The 21,385-nt window shown below is 42.4% G+C and overlaps 1 protein-coding gene and 3 non-coding genes across 5 annotated transcripts; 1 reads left to right on the top strand and 3 right to left on the bottom strand.

Moving 5' to 3' along the window:
- Positions 1-2,597: 2,597 nt before the first annotated feature.
- On the bottom strand, positions 2,598-2,669 carry trnae-cuc (transfer RNA glutamic acid (anticodon CUC)). Its single transcript has one exon. It is a non-coding gene; the product is annotated as a tRNA-Glu (tRNA).
- Positions 2,670-2,732: 63 nt separating this feature from the next.
- Positions 2,733-12,975, top strand: LOC136768441 (caspase-14). 2 transcript variants are annotated; one of them, XR_010821977.1, is made up of 10 exons: positions 2,733-2,864; positions 4,528-4,809; positions 4,969-5,037; positions 5,566-5,615; positions 9,474-9,629; positions 10,054-10,282; positions 10,731-10,859; positions 11,097-11,206; positions 11,985-12,165; positions 12,509-12,975. XR_010821977.1 is itself a non-coding variant. In XM_066722655.1 (9 exons), exons 2-9 carry the CDS (start codon positions 4,530-4,532, stop codon positions 12,018-12,020), a joined length of 1,059 nt encoding a protein of 352 aa, XP_066578752.1. In that variant the 5' UTR covers positions 2,733-2,864; positions 4,528-4,529; the 3' UTR covers positions 12,021-12,975. The 2 variants fall into 2 exon arrangements, 1 of the variants encoding a protein (XP_066578752.1); XM_066722655.1 differs by having other exon boundaries at positions 11,985-12,975.
- Positions 12,976-17,017: 4,042 nt separating this feature from the next.
- Positions 17,018-17,089, bottom strand: trnae-cuc (transfer RNA glutamic acid (anticodon CUC)). The gene has a single exon. It is a non-coding gene; the product is annotated as a tRNA-Glu (tRNA).
- A 3,295-nt stretch (positions 17,090-20,384) lies between these two features.
- On the bottom strand, positions 20,385-20,456 carry trnae-cuc (transfer RNA glutamic acid (anticodon CUC)). Its single transcript has one exon. It is a non-coding gene; the product is annotated as a tRNA-Glu (tRNA).
- Between the last annotated feature and the right edge of the window lie 929 nt (positions 20,457-21,385).

Below are 21,385 nucleotides of genomic sequence, written 5' to 3'. Positions count from 1 at the left end.
CCAGGACCGGTTTGAAACCCCCCTGGTCCACACAGAGCAGATAGACAGTCTATATCTCTATCAGAGGTAGGCAACCCTGGCCCTGGTCTGGAGTGCTACCATCCTGCAGGTTTTGTAGGTAAATGAAATTGCGACCAATTAAGCCAAGCACTGAATCAATGAATTAAGGTTTGTGATGCACTCCAGGACCAAGGTTGCCTACCCCTTTAGGGTACAACTCATAGAAACCCCCAACAGCTTCGGGAGGTGCTGCTGTATAAGCTTTTGCACAACCTAATACGGTTGTGTCATTAAAATCCCACTATTGTGATAAGGTTGTAATAGCGCTGACATTGCATTAGCCGGCTCTGATGCAAGAGTTTATGTATTTATGTATTTATGATCGAGCACCGTCGGCTGAATTAAGGTAATACTTAACTTGGCATCAGTAACTGTCAATATAATTACGTAATTAGTTGGCTTTTCCGGTTCTGAAGAGAATTGAACCTTTTGTCCTTTCCACCAGTTTATTCTAGCAGCGGTTGCGAGTGCCACACGGTGCACAGAAATTACAAATCATGGCGGTTCACAAAGGGGCCGGAATCACGAGTAACGGTCACCCCCATTACTCACACACTATTCCTGATTTGCGCAAAGTAAGTAACACTGCAGTCATTTCAAAGCGTCAACTCCATTGCAAAACTCTCCGTGCATTTTAAACAATTACATCTCCCTTTCAAATTGTCTCATCCCCCCTCCTCTCCACACGCTCCACTGACATTTGCTCTACTCCCGCGTCTCCTCTCCTATGAAGGACTATGCATGCCCAAATTAAAAATAAATACACAGAGACAGTAATAAATACATGAATAAAATGTTGTACTAAATGTATACATAAATAAATTAAAACATAAATAAATAATGGTTGAAATAAAGATATGAATACATACATAAATGTCCATGTATTGATTTATTTGAACATTTATTTATGTATTGATTGATTTCTTTCAACATTTATTTATCCATTTCATCATGTATTTATTTCGTTATGTTTTTCACTGTGTATTTATTTTGAATTTTGGCACGGATAGTTTGGCGGCCCCACCCCACCACAACCCTCTACACGTCCAGTAAGTGATTGCTCCGGTAAGCGGGAGTGAAGCCAGCGGCGCAGTGCCCAGGCAATCAGGTACGCGGAAGAGACGCGTTTTTACATCCCAGGTGTGTTGTTATTCCGCGAAATGTGCACCAGATAAAGGAAAAAACTATCTCGTCTGAAAGCAACAGGGGTGCAATAAGCTGGGTGTGATCTTTTAAAGCCTGATGTGATCAATTGTTGAAGTGATTCAAGCCTTTAAACTGCACTGAAACCTAAACCCTTGCAAGATTAAGTTACGCTTCCTCCTCGTTCTGGACTACAATGCTTTCATTATTTATGTCTTAGCAGGGCGATTGACAGTTTGCACAAGACAAACCTTAAAGCATTACGAAGCTGCAGTAATACAATCAGTGCAAATTACAATTCGCACACATCCTAGTGCAATGAGCGAACCAGTGCAGACAGATATAGTGAAATGTCAGGTTTGTGCTAATTGGGGGCTTTATTGCTTTTTTTTTACTCGAGGACTAATAAACGCCTCAAAAAACGTGAGTTTCCTTTGCAAATGCCGGAGGGTGGACACCTGTCAGCGGAAACTGAACAGGCTAGGGCAGTGGTTTTCAAACCGGTCCTGGAGTACCGGAGAAGGGGAAATACACCCTTATTTGACGTCATAATGCACTTGACATTAGGTTTTATTGGGGATGGATGTAGAAAGAAATTTGGGTTGTACGGAATGCACCGGTTGGTGTCTAGTATTCGGTCACTAGTAAACCTTCGTTTCAGTGTTGTGTGTTTCAGTTAAACGGTAATTTTCAGTTGCAAATTGGAGTTTACAATGTTAACACTATAGGCAGGAGACATTACACCGTGCAGTTGAAGTTCACACTGTTTTATTAAACGTCTGGTACTTATGGAGTATAATCCATGCCAACATTAAAAATAATAATTGAATAAACGAATAAATAAATGTTGAAATCAATACATCAATGAATCAATAAATACATGTTCAAATAAAAATAAGTAAATAGATGGTTTGTGCTATCTACATTAATAATTCATTTATTTCTGTATCTATTTCCACATTTATGTATTTCTTCACACGTCTCAGTGCGCTTTTACATTTCGAAGCGTCTCCTGTATTTCTTATTCTTTTTCGATATGACAAAAACTCCATCTGTCAATCACTGTTAGTGGGCGGGATCCAGTACGTTTATTGGCTGATCCAATACATAGTGTGAAGTGGGTTTCCACTGAGTTTGACAGGACATTTTGAGTGAAATAAAGAAAAACCAAAACATGTATTTTTGTTTATTCCATTAGATACGCTTCAGTTATTTAATTATGTAATCGGCAAACGGGAAATAAATGAATAAGTAATTATTTAATGATATTTGTTTGAACATTCATGTACTAATTTCAACAATTAATTATTTTGAATTTTGTATATTCTATATACGTGACAGGTATTATATTATTTTGTGTTGATAGATTATTATAGACATAAAGAAAAAGCGAGTTCCCTGACCGGGAATCGAACCCGGGCCGCGGCGGTGAGAGCGCCGAATCCTAACCACTAGACCACCAGGGAAATTCATGTCCTATTTTCATAATTAAATGTAATAATTCAGATCCATGTGTCGTACAGGTCTTGGACGGAGACGGATTGTACAGCTGTCTGGCAGGCGAATCGGATTATTTTATCCTCATGTGTTTCCACTTCACTTCCGTGTGCAGAAGAAGTACAGCAGCCTGCTATCACATGCCTCTGTGTGAGGAGAGCACGGTAACTACGGGGCGCTTGCGCTGCACTTTTCACCGTATCTTAGTTTCATTTAATCCGGGATTTATAATGTTTTTGTGCGAAGTTATTTATTGCACTTACTGTAATCTGGTCTGTGAAATGTGCATGTTTTAGATCAACCCGGGTATCGGTTTCTACTAATAAATACACGGTAACGTGGTGCATCATGCACTATAACAATTATATATATATATATATATATATATATATATATATATATATCCTACACACACATACACGCACATATAGCCAGCATATGTGTGTGTTTTTTACCCTATAGACATTTTAGTTGACACTTTCTTTTCGACGTAATTTACTTTCACTTTCACGCGGACGTTCTAATGGAGGCAGAGATTCTCGAAGCGGGGGCGTGAGTGAGTGCCCGGAATTGACGTTAACATTTCTGCCCATTTCACCCGACAGCACTTCGCCAGAAATAAATAAATAAATTAATTAATTATTTTGATATAATGTATGGGTCACGACATTTCTCAAGGTAGAAAATGGGGTAGTCTGTAGTAAAAGTTTACACTTTTAACTTTAAATGTTATGAATTAAACGTGTTCAATAATTGGGTGGCACAGTGGCATGGTGGTTAGCACTGCTGCATCACAGTCATTGTGTAATCCAGCCCAGTGTCTGCTAGGTTTAGCTGCGGCTCACACCCAGTAAAAGAATAAAGCGGCTACAAAAATGAATAGATGTTCAATACATGTTCAATTAAATAAATATAAACAGTGTTAAGAATATATTTGTTGTGTTATTGTTAAAAAGATAACAAGCACTACCATATCATGTGACAACCAACCCCATGGTGGGGCAGGATGTCAGTGCACCCTGTCTGTTTAAACATTCATACATTCAAGTTGAAGTGAAGAGTGAGGATCTAAATGATGTCAATTTGTACACAAGATTATGTTATTTCACGTGGAATTGAGAATAGTGGCATATGATGTACGGGGCCAGAGAAATATAAGATTGAGTAAAAAAGTGTGACAACCAACCCCAGTCTCCCCTAAATTGGCTCATATGTAACAGAGAATTCAAAACGGCAACGTAATGCACACTGAGATGAGCCGAGTTTATTTCTGGTCGGAGACATTAGGAATAGGTGTCCGTCAGGTTGTTCACAGCTGTGAAGTATCAACACATTTCCAGAAATTACAGTGCATCGCTATTCGCAAAGCGGCCGGAATAAAGAGTAACCGTCACACCCAGTACTTACACACTATTCCTGATTTGCGCTAAGTTTTGCTTTTTAAGTAACACTGGTAATTTTAAAAAGCATAAGAAGCATCAACTTCATTGCAAAACTCTGCCTGCATTTTAAACGTTTACATCTCCCTTTCAAATTATCTCATTCCCTCTCTCCCCTCCTCTCTCCCCCTCTCCTCATCCTTCACTTTCTCCCCCTTCTCTACTCTCCAGTCATTTGCTTTACTCCCGCTTCTCCTTTCCTCCTAGTCTCCTCTCCACCCCACCACCACATGCGTTACATTTAACACATTCGTTTTTAGAGTGTGGACTGCAGGCTGCGGTTGCTGGGTCTGAATATCACAGCAGTTCTGAATGCCAGGACCAGGCCTTGATCTGTGTGTACACCGCTGTGCCCGGGCACTACTGACTCTGCCGTTCTGGTCCACAGGGATGGCGACACATATTGATGAGAGAAAGTGGCTCCAGGCTCTGGCCAACATTGTGGAGGAGTTAGAGGAAGTAGAGTATAAGAAGATGCAGAATAACCTATTGAATATCCCAGGAGGGAAGAGGAAGAGCACGGGCAAGACAGATATGCCCCAGCTGATCATCTCCACCTACGGACTTGAGCACTCAGTGAAGGAGGTGGCGCGCATCATGAAGCTAATCCCCAGAAATGACCCCACCATACTCAACCTGCTGCAGCCCTTCATGTCCAAGATCAAGACAGGTGCATGAGAACATATGTTATCCCCTCGACAATACACCATCTTCCGTTGGGCAATGTCAGTCCAGTACTGTTGGAGTGCCCAAATGAGCTTTGAGGCTCAGTTTTTGATGTTGTATGTCTTTAACTTCTTATGCTTTGTTTCGTTCCCCTTTCCCTCAGCTGCAGCTCCTCCGGTGTCCAGTACTGCTTCCGATGACACACCCCACCCAGCCCAAGGAGATGGGCCTGGTGAGTACAGCGTACAGAAGGACAAACGCCAGCTGTGAACTGTGTACTGACCACACAGTTGTTAGCCCTGGTCCGGTAGTTCTCCCCATGTGCATAGCTAAATCTCTTAACTGGAAATGTAATTTTTAATTGGTAAACTTAATCTTTTTAAATGTGGGTTCCAGGCAGTCCCAGTTAGGAGACAATGTCTTTTCTCACTATCTCAGTGTATTAAAAAAAGGTAGAAATGTAATTGAAATCCCCGTGAAAGGAGGGTTGTGGGTTCAGTAAAAACTCAGCTGTATAGATGGATAATTGTATGTAAAATTAATGGGATATTGTAATAATTATAAGTCACCCTGGATAAGTTAGTTTGCTAAGAATTATAATAAGCAAGATCATTCCCAAATGTGCTAATCTAATGTCAGGCAATATTATCAGATTGCTAGCTGGTTAGGTGAAAAGTCCTTTATCTATATCAATTCATTGCCAAAAATGAGATGAAGTACCTTGTACAGATTTGATTTCTTACAGTGCCGTCTTTGTCAGGTTTTTCCTGCTTAAAACGCCAGAAGACAGTGGATCGCTACAATGATGAGGTATGTGTCACCAGGCCTGTTGTCAGAAATTACAGAAATGATTGTGGGTGTGTGTCCCTGCACCCCTGCAGTGTTTTCTGCATTGATACGCAGCTGTAATACAGATGGAGCCATTTCAAAGCACAATGGATAATGTCATATTTCAGTTTTATGCTATTTTAATTACTGGTTATTTATGTTTCATAATTGTACAAGATATGTGCATACCAATTTATACACCAGTTTACACAGTTTATTGTGTAAAGTTTATTTTATTATTAGTTTTTTTCATATTTATGTATATCCACTCATTTTGAAAACATAAGAAAAACACTTACTTTTGGGATGTAAATGCATAGTTTCTGCCCTGAAAATGTTATGTGATGTTCATGTGTAAAACTATACAGTTTTATCCAACTCTTTTTCATTCACCATATTCTTTGTATTTTCCATCCCTTCCCATCCCAACTCCATCCCTTTTGCAAGCGCTATACAACATTTTCTTTCTCTTGATATTTTTTTGCATACTTCTATGAAACCGTGTTTTTTTGGTCCTCAATTTGCTAAGTTTTGGTACAAATTTCTCCTGAGCCTCAAGTAGTATATTCTTAAAATATAACCATCCATTTTCAACTGACTCTGTATCCAGTGTGCTCCAGTCTACCTCTTCTAAGTGCCGCTTCATACCGTCAAGGTTTCCTTTTCTAAAATTGTAGACCATTGTTTTAGACTTGGGCCTTGTTTTTTGAAAGAATGCCTCAAAGCTAACCATATTGTGATCACAGTTTGCCATTGGTTCTCTGACTAGTGTCCCTCTGACTATATCTTGGTCATTTGAAAAGATCACGTCAATGCATGCACTCTCTCTGGTTGGTTCCCTGACAAATTGAGTTAGAAAGCAGTCATTTACCATCTCAACCATTTCTATTTCTGCTTCTGTAGTCCCCACTGGGCTTTCCCAGTATATGTTTGGGAAATTGAAATCCCCCATTATAACAGCCACATCCTTGCTACATGCAGTCCTGATTACAGTGTACAATGCAACATCTTTCTGAATATCTGAGTTGGGTGGTCTGTAACACTCCTACCACTAATTCTCCAGATCGCTTGTTCAAAAGTTTGACCCACAAAGATTATGTTCTGTTACTGGGATCTAATTTCAGTTCTTCTGCCTCAATGTAATTTCTGACATATAATGCTACCCCACCCCCATGTTTCTGTCACTCCTACAACACCATAGTCACATGCCACTAAGGAAAGAAAACCAAGGGAAAATGCTAGTAGGAAAGTCCTGAAATATTTGTACCTCAATGCCAGCAGTATAAGGAACAAGATGTTAGACTTGGAAGCCACAGTGCTAGCATGTGACTATGATGTTGTAGGAGTATAGGAAGCAGAGGGTGTCGATTAGAGGAGTTGCTTCTAGCTGGATTGAGGTTGTTAGTGGAGTTCCACAGAGATCAGTACTAGGGCCTGTGCTTTTTCTAATCTATATTAATGATCTGGACTCTGGGATAGTTAGCAAACTTGTCAAATTTGGAGATGATACTGAAATAGGTGGCTCAGCAGATACAATCTTGGCAGCACAGGCTATTCAGAGGGACTTAGATAATATTCAGTTGTGGGCCGACACCTAGCAAATGAAATTCAATGTGGACAAGTGCAAGGTAATACATGCAGATAACAAAAATGTCTACTATAATTACACTATGGGAGGTACAGATCTAGATGAAGTAACGCATGAGAAAGACCTAGGAGTCTATGTGGACTCCTCACTTTCTCCATCCGAGCAATGTGGGGAAGCAATAAAAAAGGAAAACAGAATGCTAGGGTATATTGTCAAAAGTGTAGAATATAAAACAAGGGATGTAATGTTCAGACTGTACAATGCACTAGTTAGAGCTCATCTGGATACTGTGTGCAGTTCTGGGCTCCACACTTCAAGAAGGATATTGCTGCTCTAGAGGCAGTTCAGAGGAGAGCAACCAGACTTATTCCAGGTCTGAAGGGAATGTCCTACTGAGAGACTGAGGACCTGAACCTTTCACCCTGGAACAGAGGAGACTACATGGGGACTTGATTCAAGTCTTCAAAATCATGAAAGGCATCGACCACATCAAACCAGAGGAGCTTTTCCAGATCATCCGGGAAACACGCACCCGGGGACACAAATGGAAATTGGGCTTCAAGGCATTCAAAACGGAAAGCAGGAGACGCTTCTTTACACAAATAGTAGTCACAATCTGAACAAACTCTCCAGCGATGTGGTTGAAGCTGAAAGTTTGGGAACATTTAAAAATAGACTGGATAGGATCCTTGGATCACTTAGATATTAATGAACACCAAACGAGTACAATGGGTCAAAAAGCCTCCTCTCGTTTGTAAACTTTCTTATGTTCTTATGTTCTTATGTTCTTATGCCAGCACTGTGGCTTCTAGGTCTAACATCTTGTCTCTTATATTCCTGGCATTGAGGTACAAACATTTCAGGACTTTCCTACTACCAGTTCATCTTTGTTTTCTTTCCTTAGAGGAACATATCCCATTGTCAGAGCTCCCTGCCCCCCTGGTCCCTAGTTTAAAAGATTCTCAATTACTCTGCACATCCGGTCTCCCAATGCATTAGCCCCCCTTCTGTTTAGGTGTAGACTGTCCGGTTTGTAAAGGTCCCATCTATCCCAGAAGAAAGACCAATGTGTCATAAACCTTAAACCCTCTTCCCTACACCAAGCTTTCAGCCACATGTTAAACTTTCTAATCTCTGCCTCTCCCTGGCCTGGCACGTGGTACCGGAAATATTACAGCGAAAACTACCGTGGAGGTTCTGCTCTTTAGTTTCTTTCCTAACTCTTTAAATTTGTCTTGCAGAACCTCTGTCCTACCTTTTCCTATGTCATTGGTTCCAATGTGGACCATGACCAGTGAATTCCCTCCGGCTTTGGCCAGTAGCCCGTCTACTAATTTAGGGAGATCTGCAACCTGAGCACCAGGCAGGCAAGATACCATGCGGGTCTCCTTATCACTAGAACACACTGTGTGATCTACACCTCTAAGAATTGAGTCTCCTACTATAACTACCTCCCTCTTCTGGGGGGGAGTGGGGACCATGGTGCTCTGGTGCTCAACTGCCCCCCCCCCCATCACCCTCTGAGCTGTCACTGTCCAACTCGGTCTCCAGCAGTTGGAACCTGTTGGGCAATTCTAGCTCTTGGGGTGTCTCTAGGGGTTGTGCATGCCCTGTTCTGCGGTTATGACCTACTGTAACCCAGCAGTTCTCTACACTGTCCTGGTCTGAGGGCTCAACTCTCCTAGGTTTTGGCGTGCACACCATCTCTCTCATGGGCTGATTGACCAATTCTTCTATATCACTAATACAGCACAGATCAACAAGCTGGACCTCAACATCACAGACCTTCATCTCTAGGATTTCAACATGCCAACAACATTAAAAAATGAAACCTTCGTGGAGGAGTTCATCCAGGAAGGCAGATATTCTGCAAACCTAACACTGTAGTGGCCACATGCTTCTGAATGCTAACTTCAATTAAGACAAACTTAAAACAAAATGAGCAATGCTAAGACTGGTCTGAAACTAGTCAAACAACAAGATGGCTGCCTCTCACCTGTACTTTCCTGTGTCTGTCTGTGGCAACTTGTAAATACTTCTGTTTACCTCTTGGTCTCAACAGCTGCATTAAGTGCCTTTAGTCTTAAAGCAGCTGTTGAGACTAAGAGGTAAACAGAAGTATTTACAAGTTGCCACAGACAGAGACAGGAGAGTACAGGTGACGAAAGAGAAGGGGAATGTACTCTGACAATCAGAGGTCTCCTGTTAATCCTTCACATGAGAACAACCCCTTTGCTCTCCTCTTCTGTCAGGGTGATGTCTATGACATCAATGGAACACGGGACGTTTTCGTTTTGTGTCAGAAGGTTGACAGACCCGGGGCGAAAAGAGACCTGCAGATCGTTAATGACTTAATGGAGAAACGATACAGCTTCAACTTGAAAATAAAAGAAGACCTGGATGGAAAGGTAACTATGTCTCTATACACCATCAGTAAATCTATCATACATCCATCATCAAGAGCTGCTTCATCCTGAATAGTGGGGCCAGTGAGCTGGAGCCAAACTTGGCAGACACAGGGCACCAGGGCCACTCTCTTCAACAGCACCTTGCCTAGGCCCTTTCCTGTAATACAGTCATGCTTACTGGCTATCACACTGACACTCACATACACAACTACAGGGCCAAGTAGACAGCACCAGAGAAATCCCACTGGGAGAATAGGGCCACTCCACACAGACAGACACCCCCCAAGGGCCCAGAATCGAACCCAGTTCATGCCCAGCTGGTAATAGAAATAAAACAGATGGTTTTGTCATGAAAATACGCACTGGACTGTGCTGAGCTGCACAGACTGACTCTCACCGCAATTCCCCCCCTTCCCATTAACAGGAGATCGTCCCAGAAATAAGAACATTCAGAGACGGCCTCAGTAAAGATGTCAAGTGCTGCTTCGTGGTGCTCATGGCCCACGGGACAATGAAGGACGGCAAGGCCCTGATTGTAGGAGTTGATAAGAACCTGGTCCCTCTGAGTGAAATCTTCAGCCTCTTCAACAACCACAATTGCCCCCAGCTGCAGGGCAAACCCAAGGTCTTCATCATCCAGGCCTGTCGAGGAAGTATGTATAACGTAAAGAGATTCTCTTATGCCAGAGCACCCTTGCTCAGTTCGCCATTCCTTCACTGTGTGTTACTGCCCTGACCCATGGCCTGATACCCAAGGATCTGTGTGTCTGAGGCCTGTGGACTGTGGCAGCACAGGGTTTATTCATAGCACAGTGGAGTCCAGCACAGGGAAGGGGTTAGACCACAGGAGAGCACTGGGACACAGGGGCACAGCCACAGTTAAGCAATGTATAAAATCAAATCCTGTGGGAAATTTAGCAGGGTTAAACTTGCATGAGGGTGAACCAGTGCCATCTGCAAATGGTGGGTTGATCAAAGGAGAGGGCCATCTGACCAATCACCTTATCAAGGGGCGGAGACAATGGGATCGTCGTGGAGACAATGGTGAGTGTTGGCTGCTGGGTGTTGCCTGCTGCCTCTCAGTATCTGCGTCTCCACCAGGTAACCGGGACAGCAGTGTGATGCAGGCTGATGACGAAGCCATGGAGACGGCATACGAGGAGGACAGCCCGTTCAAGTTCAGTCTGCCCATCATCAGTGACACCCTCGCTGTGTACCCTACACTGCCAGGTAATCCATCTTTAACCTTGGTCCTGGGAAACACAGTCCAGCCCAACAAGGTCTCAGCCCTGGTCCTGCAGAGACACAGTCCAGTTCAGCAGGGTCTCAGCCCTGGTCCTACCGTGAGACAGTACAGTCCAGTACATTATGTTTCCAGTCTTTTCCAGAAACTAAAAGTTAGGGTGTCAAATATGTGCATTCGTAACACATTTACACATTCTATGACTTACTGTCACAACAACACAGGTTACAAGGCCTTGCGCCACCCTTTTAATGGATCCCCGCTGATTCTGAACATGGAGAAAGTCTTCAAGCAATTTGATGACCGGTACCACGTGCTGGACCTGTTCACAAAGGTAAGTGTGGCAGCCGTGACCTTTCGCTGTTAAGTGATTTGGGCTGAAATGACCCACGTTGGTCATGGTGTCGGAGTGAGGCTGTTAGACCCTAGAGCAGCGATGGCAAGCCTGTGGCACGTGTGCCCACAGTGGCACGCAGAGCCGTATATATCTTGGCACGCAAGGTCATGTGCATATCTTGCTAGCCAGCCCTTCAGTTATTTGAGCTGATTGGCACTTTAGAAAAACACAAAATGGCCCCGCCCCCAAGTAATCTGAATCTTCACATTTGAGAGTTATGATGAAAGTTTGGTGGTGCATTCTGGGACCAGGTGGAAGTGGACAAAAAACAGTAAGTCTCTCCCAATGTGATTGTGGTCAGCAGTGGACATGTCTGTTGAACATGCGGGAAAGAAGCATTTTGCTCCTGTATTAAATGGAGAAATGGACACAATTATTCATTCTTGACACATGACACAATTTAAAAGTGTCCAGAACCAAGCAAAAGCAAGCTGTTAATATCTCAAAATAAATGATGCCTTTGATTAGTAAAGTACATTTGTGGATTTTAATTTATTTCACAGTAGTTTGACACCACAGCTTTTTTCTTCTAAAAGAAGCAGTGCCATACATAATATATCATTTACTACTAGCAGTAGAGAAGAAGGTACACCAGTAAAGGTTGAGTGCAATTCCCCCCCAAAAAACAAACAAAAAAACACAGTATGGGAGGGTTACACTGATGCTAGCTGAGAGACTGAGACACCAGACATAAAGAGCCCTTTCTGTGTTGCAGGTGAACCGGATTCTGGTCCATCAGGACTATATTTAGGGGAGACCCAGCCTGATGGTGCCATTATTGAACAGCCTGCAAAGATTGTCCTGAACATGGAGTCCAACCTGACCCGTGCTCTCTTCCTGAAGTAACAGAAGCAGATCTCTCACTGTGGTGTTCAGCACACAGAGGACACTGCAGGGTATGCACTGTCCATAATTAAGCCTTGGACTGGGCCAGAGCCACCAGCTGTCATAGTGTCTCAGCTGCACATCTCTTATTGTCCAAACCAGTGCTCCAGTGAGCGACGCACTATGGTTGCTGATCTCTATGTTAGGGGGACAAATACAGGTGAAAGTATGTTTGTTTTCCCTTTTTGTCATCACAGCTGAGCATATCCCTTAAACCCAGGAGGCTGAAAGAGAGAGGGGAAATGTTTCAGTGTGACACCGGTGTTAGGAGCTCACCACTGGGGCAGCATGCTCCACCAATTTGCATCCCCAGCACACTTCCTCCTGATGAGTTTGTTTTCTTCTTCCCCCCAGACAGGAGACATGGAACCCAAACCCAAAGTGTGAGGAAACGAGAACGGCATTAATTCTTTCATTCAAGCATTTCTGAAAACTTTATAGTCCCTAATATTGTCTTACCTCTCAAAGTGTCCTGAATGACCTGCTCTTGTTCCCTGGACCAAGCAGTCAGGGTAAACCAAATGATTTTCAATAACATCAGCTCTGTCTTTCAATTATATTCAATTGCATTAACAGGGACACATTTATATCCTTTGCCTATATATCTAGGATACCTTTTTATATCCATTATGCTAGTTTATACTAAATTGTTAGAGACTTTTATATGCTTTGCTATATTTTAATATTACTACAATATCTCCCTTAGTGCTGTGCTCCTGGTTTAAGATGGGCCTTCTATGTTTAAGCATGTCTGCTCTCATTTCATTTGTCTCCAGAGAAATGTTTCTTTTTAATTGGAAAATAAAGGGAATCAATATACATACATGTCGAGTATTCTGTGGGTGTGGTACTGTATCAACAGTATTTTAAGACATCGACCTAGTAAATATAATGTGTAGAATACGCATTACTGAAAATATGACATCCATTTTGAATACTTTGATTTAGTCTAAAACCATAGGACACAGGTGCTGTTCAAGTTCAGATGTTTACTGTATTGTGTTCAGGAGCCTCAGTGTCAGACACTGAAGTTGGCACTTATGGGAGGACTTCAAACCGTTTCCTTGCCAGCGCAGTGTGGGAAATAACAGGGTCATTTGTATATATTCTGGGACAGTGGGGGATTATAATCACATATCGAGGAAGACATCTCTAAAATAAAGCTATTACTATACAGACATTAATTTACTATAAATATGATTACCTGTGTTTTATTTGATCTGATGACGTCATTTTCTGGAAACACATGTAGTGACTCAGGACTTATAGCTACAATTGTCCCTGATGTCACCGATAAACTGGATTAAGTTGGGCATGTGAACCTGGTAGCCTGAGAGCTGCCACCACCTTTCGTAACAGTAGGGTGGTATAAAACAAACTAAAGAGCATTTTAACAAGCATTTATGATCTTTCATACAAAGACAAATGCATACACTCCGTACACTGTCAGGGCTGTGAAGAACCCCTCTTAAATTGATGAAAATGGTAGCACAGGAGTTGTGTTGCAAATGGATGAAGAGCAACAGAGCAAACGCGAGGCGTTCTTGGGTTAAAACAGCTTTTTCTTACAGATATCTTACGGGTTTGCATTTTTTACAGTTTTAAACAAAAGGTGCATGATGTCCAATCAGCAGAGGGCAGTGTCCCGGATGTGCATGTGGATTGGCTCAGCCCTCGCTTCTCTACTTCCTCTTCCTCCTTTGGAGGGTGGAGTTACCAACCATCGGGGTGACGTCACCGCTTGCTCCGCAAAGCATTCTGTGATGCACAAAGGACTGTGGGGGAGAGAGTGGTTCGATGTGTTTTCCACATTGAACCAGACAAAGAGAAAAGTGGCTGTGGAGGGGAAGAGAGACAGACATACAGAACTATACAACAACATTTTACATATTCCATTCCAATAAATATATATATTCATATACACTTGAATATTTATTTAGAGCTGATATGTCATTTATTGTATTTAAATTTGACAAGACCTCAGGTCTTTCAGGCTGGGACCGCGGAAGACAGGAGATAGTAGGATCCAGTTGCGGTGTCAGGAGTATCAAGAGGGATTAGCCAAAGAATAGTCAGGGTCACGGAAGGTAGGTCGATCGATCAGGCAAACAACGATAATCGGGACAATCCAGAGACTTTAAACAGGTAGAAGGTCGATACAATAAACGGGTAGACAGATACGTAATTCTAAGCCTCACAAATGCTGCGGTAAAGCCAAGGCAAGACTTCGCGAGTAGTGCGGGGAATAAAGGAGTATATATGTGGTTTAATGAGCGGGTGGAAAGGAAACAGGTGGGGATGATTAACAAGGACAGCTGGGATGATAATTTAATAATGTATTCTGTCCAGGTCTTGGAACAGAGTCTGGGGAAAGTGTGGCTCGGGTGACCCCTAGCGTTGAAACCGGGAACAGTCAGGATGTAGGAGTTACATACACACACAATAGTATCTAATTTGCATATGCTCGAGGTTTTTTTATTTTTACCGTCAGCCGATTAACTCTTTAGAATACAGTTTTGCAAGTACAGCTGGTATTTGTACCCTTGCAAATTTTGACCGTGAATTCACTCCAAAGCATCCAGAAGGCTTATTGGCTAATCCAGTACACTGTAGTGAGATTGGACTGAGTTCAATTGGAAATTTAATGTTAGAAAGAAAGAGCCAAAACACGTATTGATGTTAATTACAATGGCAACAATAAAGCAACGTCAGGAAGGTTTATTGGCCATAAAAAACACAATCTAAAAGGCCCCTATCGGCTGAGACCCACGCCCAAACAATTACACTTAACTCCCTATCTCACTCTATCCTGCTCTCTATCAGACAGGCGCTCGCTCCCGCATAGCATTGACACACACTCTCTGCTTCACGCCAACTCAGCTACCCAGTCACAATCCCTTCCTCTCAATTCCTGGCCAGTCGGCAGAAGTCTTCCACATCTCATCGGCACTGGCCCTGTAGAAACCCTAGTGGAGGTGTTGCACTGTCTTTGTGATGCACTGGTGCCACGTCAGCAGCTCCTCCTGCAGTGGCCTGAGGACCGCTACCTGCCATTGCTCCTCCCCCATGGCTGCCCCTAGGAACCTCCGCATCAGTACCCCTACTTGGGTAGCCAGACCAGGCCAGTGTGCCCACGGTGTCCTCCGCTGCTCATCTACCCAGTTATGGACCTAACTGTATGTATGTATATATATCTATATGACTTTGCCAATCGCAGAGTGAAGGAGAATGGAGCTTGGATACGGAAGGATGTCACCATCCCTTGTGCCGTGAAGGACTACACTGCTGGAATTGGGGGCGTCGACCTGTCCGATGCTCTGCTTGGCTACTGCCATGTCCTGCAGAAGACCATGAAGTGGTACAAGACCCTCCTTTACCACTTTATGGACACTGCTGTCGTCAACTCCTTCATCCTGCACCAGCACCTGACCAAGGTGAAAGGGCTGGCGCATCTCACACAGTTGGCCTTCAGGGAGCGGCTGGTTGAGGAGCTGGTTATTATCGTTCTTTATATCTGTTGTGGTTTTTGTAAATCCCAGGATACAGCGATGAAGAAGTAACAAGTTTATTACATAAAACATAAATATAGATTATAGATAAATATACATGTGAGTTTGGAGAAGCCTTTTTGCATCTTCAGATAGACAGGTTACAGTCTTATCTATTGGAAGTGATTACATCTCATTCAAATACCAGATGGTTTACCTCCTGCATAATAATGAACATAACATAACCTAAGTTTGTTGCTGATATTGGAGTGTTTGAGTAGACTGGTGCTGGTCAGCATTCTTAACGCAGCAGATGTGTATAAAATATTATTCATCACATTACTAATCTTTGCATCTTAAATAACACTCATCCCATTTGTAAGAAAGGCTTGATCACCCCCATCTGATTAAAGAACACATTTCGAACTACAGACCCATCAGCATTGTACCTGTTCTAAAAAATATTTGGAAAAATACTTACTGGCCAGTTTTTTATTTAGAATCTCAGAATCAGAATCTGAAAATCAGTTTGTCTGTTGCACAAAAAGATCGTCTTGCATCAGCCACTTTACTGCTAACTGAACACATACAAACAGCTCTCACGGACAACAAAACCAGGGATTTCCTTAAAGCCGTTGATGGTTAACCTTAATCTCCTCCTAAATTCAAACGTTTTAAGCTCAACTGGTGCTGAAACCAATGTTTCTCTAATCAAAACAAAAAAAGAATGTATATTTTAGATCCCCTTAAGTCTTCCAGCCCTCCCTCTATAGTAATCAACAACTCACAATTTACAGCAGTAACCTCTTCAATACCTTTGACTAATTCTCGATTCCCATGTCACTTATAAAGATCACATTAGTAAATTAAAGCAAGAAATAGGTTAACAATAAACTGCGGAAGTTTAACTGAAGATCTTTTCCGTTCATGAATGAGTCTTTTTCCAGCATTTCTTACATGCCTCCCTAGATGGTCACTCAAAGACAAATTAGCAGCCGTCATGAAATAATACAAGCGTGCAAACAAGATTGACTTACAAAAGTGTCTCCTTGGACCCACCACTGTAATATTTCCAAGACAGCGCCAACTCTCTGACAGTGTGAGAATTCACACCTGTCTCAAGATGTATTATGAAATGCAGTATCGTCTCTCTCCATCAATCCTTTGTAATGTGCTACCTTAGCATCCTGCATTTTGCAAGCAGCGCACTTGGCCCTTCTTCTCACAATACAGCACCTCCCACCCTCATTACAAAGATTGAAACGGGAAGTCAGGAAATACATATTTGATAACATGCACTCTACTTAGCGTGATTAGTGCTCGTTTTGATTTATTGATTTTCCATTCGTTTATGGAAGGGGCGGGAAAAAGCGAGTTCCCTGACCGGGAATCGAACCCGGGCCGCGGCGGTGAGAGCGCCGAATCCTAACCACTAGACCACCAGGGAAGCGGTGACTTCGCTCGTGAGATAGAAAGATCCAAAATATGGAACAGATTGTGTCATTATGAACTGATGTAAGCTCCACAAGACTTCGATTATTTATTAACGTATTCATAAGGAAAGTGGCACGAGCAATGTTTTTGAAAGAATGAAAGTCACGATTATAGTTTTGTGTTGGATGGATAACGACATGCATACACGGTTCCACACTGACCTTGTCGTATAGGACTCCGAAGTTGCAGTATGCAACTCGAATAATGGATAATAAATCATTAAACACGTGTTTGATACTGTCACAGATGTTCCCAGATTCATTATTTGAAAGCGCTCGAGTGCTCTTCCTTCAGACCACTTTGAGAAAAGGCTCCTCAGATGACTTCAGACCGAAGAGTGCGCTTAAAGTAAGATCACTTCACGACTTATTCAAATGTTTAGATGTACTGAAAAGTAGAATATTTATGTTTCTCAAGTAGCAGGTTGTATGTATGACTGTGGTTGTTTTCAAAATATAAGTTTTAAAAGATCAATGATAGGCTTTTTATTCGCTGTATCGCGGAATTGTTTAAAGTTCATTTCAAAGACAATATATTGCCAGTTGGTTCATTCATGATGTAGCGAATGTATTTAAATTTGTATGTAATCTGTCAGAAGTGAAAAACAGAAGATTGTTCACATTTTCTTCGCATTCAATAACGATGAGCCGGTTTAATTCTTAAGTATAGGTGTAGTCAGGCTTACTTATTGCAAGGGCTTACCAGGGCTCGAGTCCCAGGGCCCCAGGCAGCGAAGGGGCCCGTCCAGCGTTGGGATTATTTTTTACAAAGTATTCTGTATCTATGTGGTCACTGCTTGTGGGTTTGCTCTTGTGTGTGCGCAGCCCTGTGTCTGTGCCGCCTGCCAGCCTACGATGCCTTGGGGGTGGGGCGGGGGCAGAGAGACACAGATGTTTGATGTGGGCAGGTCGAATTCCTACTGGCCAGGGTTAAAGCAAATCTAAAAAATCTATGATTGTGACTGGTGCACGGACTGCGGAAGCAGGTGGACGTACTATTGTCAAGTGAATCCAAAGTTCGAAAGTTAAGAAGCAAAAGTAATGTAGCAAGCGGGGGTCTTTTTCCTTTAGCAGACAACAAGTATAAAGCAACGTCAGGAAGGTTTATTGGCCTTAAAAAACACAATCTAAAAGGCCCCTATCGGCTGAGACCCACGCCCAAACAATTACACTTAACTCCCTATCTCACTCTATTCTGCTCTCTATCACACAGGCGCTCGCTCCCGCATAGCATTGGCACACACTCTCTGCTTCACGCCAACTCAGCTACCCAGTCACAATCCCTTCCTCTCAATTCCTGGCCAGTCGGCAGAAGTCTTCCACATCTCATCGGCACTGGCCCTGTAGAAACCCTAGTGGAGGTGTTGCACTGTCTTTGTGATGCACTGGTGCCACGTCAGCAGCTCCTCCTGCAGTGGCCTGAGGACCGCTACCTGCCATTGCTCCTCCCCCATGGCTGCCCCTAGGAACCTCCGCATCAGTACCCCTACTTGGGTAGCCAGACCAGGCCAGTGTGCCCACGGTGTCCTCCGCTGCTCATCTACCCAGTTATGGACCTAACTGTATGTATGTATATATATCTATATGACTTTGCCAATCGCAGAGTGAAGGAGAATGGAGCTTGGATACGGAAGGATGTCACCATCCCTTGTGCCGTGAAGGACTACACTGCTGGAATTGGGGGCGTCGACCTGTCCGATGCTCTGCTTGGCTACTGCCATGTCCTGCAGAAGACCATGAAGTGGTACAAGACCCTCCTTTACCACTTTGTGGACACTGCTGTCGTCAACTCCTTCATCCTGCACCAGCACCTGACCAAGGTGAAAGGGCTGGCGCATCTCACACAGTTGGCCTTCAGGGAGCGGCTGGTTGAGGAGCTGGTTATTATCGTTCTTTATATCTGTTGTGGTTTTTGTAAATCCCAGGATACAGCGATGAAGAAGTAACAAGTTTATTACATAAAACATAAATATAGATTATAGATAAATATACATGTGAGTTTGGAGAAGCCTTTTGGCATCTTCAGATAGACAGGTTACAGTCTTATCTATTGGAAGTGATTACATCTCATTCAAATACCAGATGGTTTACCTCCTGCATAATAATGAACATAACATAACCTAAGTTTGTTGCTGATATTGGAGTGTTTGAGTAGACTGGTGCTGGTCAGCATTCTTCACGCAACAGATGTGTATAAAATATTATTCATCACATTACTAATCTTTGCATCTTAAATAACACTCATCCCATTTGTAAGAAAGGCTTGATCACCCCCATCTGATTAAAGAACACATTTCGAACTACAGACCCATCAGCATTGTACCTGTTCTAAAAAATATTTGGAAAAATACTTACTGGCCAGTTTTTTATTTAGAATCTCAGAATCAGAATCTGAAAATCAGTTTGTCTGTTGCACAAAAAGATCGTCTTGCATCAGCCACTTTACTGCTAACTGAACACATACAAACAGCTCTCACGGACAACAAAACCAGGGATTTCCTTAAAGCCGTTGATGGTTAACCTTAATCTCCTCCTAAATTCAAACGTTTTAAGCTCAACTGGTGCTGAAACCAATGTTTCTCTAATCAAAACAAAAAAAGAATGTATATTTTAGATCCCCTTAAGTCTTCCAGCCCTCCCTCTATAGTAATCAACAACTCACAATTTACAGCAGTAACCTCTTCAATACCTTTGACTAATTCTCGATTCCCATGTCACTTATAAAGATCACATTAGTAAATTAAAGCAAGAAATAGGTTAACAATAAACTGCGGAAGTTTAACTGAAGATCTTTTCCGTTCATGAATGAGTCTTTTTCCAGCATTTCTTACATGCCTCCCTAGATGGTCACTCAAAGACAAATTAGCAGCCGTCATGAAATAATACAAGCGTGCAAACAAGATTGACTTACAAAAGTGTCTCCTTGGACCCACCACTGTAATATTTCCAAGACAGCGCCAACTCTCTGACAGTGTGAGAATTCACACCTGTCTCAAGATGTATTATGAAATGCAGTATCGTCTCTCTCCATCAATCCTTTGTAATGTGCTACCTTAGCATCCTGCATTTTGCAAGCAGCGCACTTGGCCCTTCTTCTCACAATACAGCACCTCCCACCCTCATTACAAAGATTGAAACGGGAAGTCAGGAAATACATATTTGATAACATGCACTCTACTTAGCGTGATTAGTGCTCGTTTTGATTTATTGATTTTCCATTCATTTATGGAAGGGGCGGGAAAAAGCGAGTTCCCTGACCGGGAATCGAACCCGGGCCGCGGCGGTGAGAGCGCCGAATCCTAACCACTAGACCACCAGGGAAGCGGTGACTTCGCTCGTGAGATAGAAAGATCCAAAATATGGAACAGATTGTGTCATTATGAACTGATGTAAGCTCCACAAGACTTCGATTATTTATTAACGTATTCATAAGGAAAGTGGCACGAGCAATGTTTTTGAAAGAATGAAAGTCACGATTATAGTTTTGTGTTGGATGGATAACGACATGCATACACGGTTCCACACTGACCTTGTCGTATAGGACTCCGAAGTTGCAGTATGCAACTCGAATAATGGATAATAAATCATTAAACACGTGTTTGATACTGTCACAGATGTTCCCAGATTCATTATTTGAAAGCGCTCGAGTGCTCTTCCTTCAGACCACTTTGAGAAAAGGCTCCTAAGATGACTTCACACCGAAGAGTGCGTTTAAAGTAAGATCACTTCACGACTTATTCAAATGTTTAAATGTACTGAAAAGTAGAATATTTATGTTTCTCAAGTAGCAGGTTGTATGTATGACTGTGGTTGTTTTCAAAATATAAGTTTTAAAAGATCAATGATAGGCTTTTTATTCGCTGTATCGCGGAATGGTTTAAAGTTCATTTCAAAGACAATATATTGCCAGTTGGTTCATTCATGATGTAGCGAATGTATTTAAATTTGTATGTAATCTGTCAGAAGTGAAAAACAGAAGATTGTTCACATTTTCTTCGCATTCAATAACGATGAGCCGGTTTAATTCTTAAGTATAGGTGTAGTCAGGCCCTACTTATTGTGACTGGTGCACGGACTGCGGAAGCAGGTGGACGTACTATTGTCAAGTGAATCCAAAGTTCGAAAGTTAAGAAGCAAAAGTAATGTAGCAAGCGGGGGTCTTTTTCCTTTAGCAGACAACAAGTATAAAGAAACGTCAGGAAGGTTTATTGGCCTTAAAAAACACAATCTAAAAGGCCCCTATCGGCTGA

Source organism: Amia ocellicauda, chromosome 14, assembly GCF_036373705.1.
Source record: "Amia ocellicauda isolate fAmiCal2 chromosome 14, fAmiCal2.hap1, whole genome shotgun sequence".
Classification (NCBI taxonomy): domain Eukaryota; kingdom Metazoa; phylum Chordata; class Actinopteri; order Amiiformes; family Amiidae; genus Amia; species Amia ocellicauda.
The sequence above is the reverse complement of the archived record's forward strand: the minus strand, read 5'-3'. Positions and strand labels throughout refer to the sequence as shown.

Excerpts from the sequence above, each read along its gene's own strand:
- LOC136768441 (XM_066722655.1), top strand. The coding sequence starts at position 4,530 with ATGGCGACACATATTGATGAGAGAAAGTGGCTCCAGGCTCTGGCCAAC. Across the intron at positions 5,038-5,565 it reads AGCCCAAGGAGATGGGCCTG|GTTTTTCCTGCTTAAAACGC; the intron begins GTGAGTACAGCG and ends CGTCTTTGTCAG. Across the intron at positions 10,860-11,096 it reads TGTGTACCCTACACTGCCAG|GTTACAAGGCCTTGCGCCAC; the intron begins GTAATCCATCTT and ends ACAACAACACAG.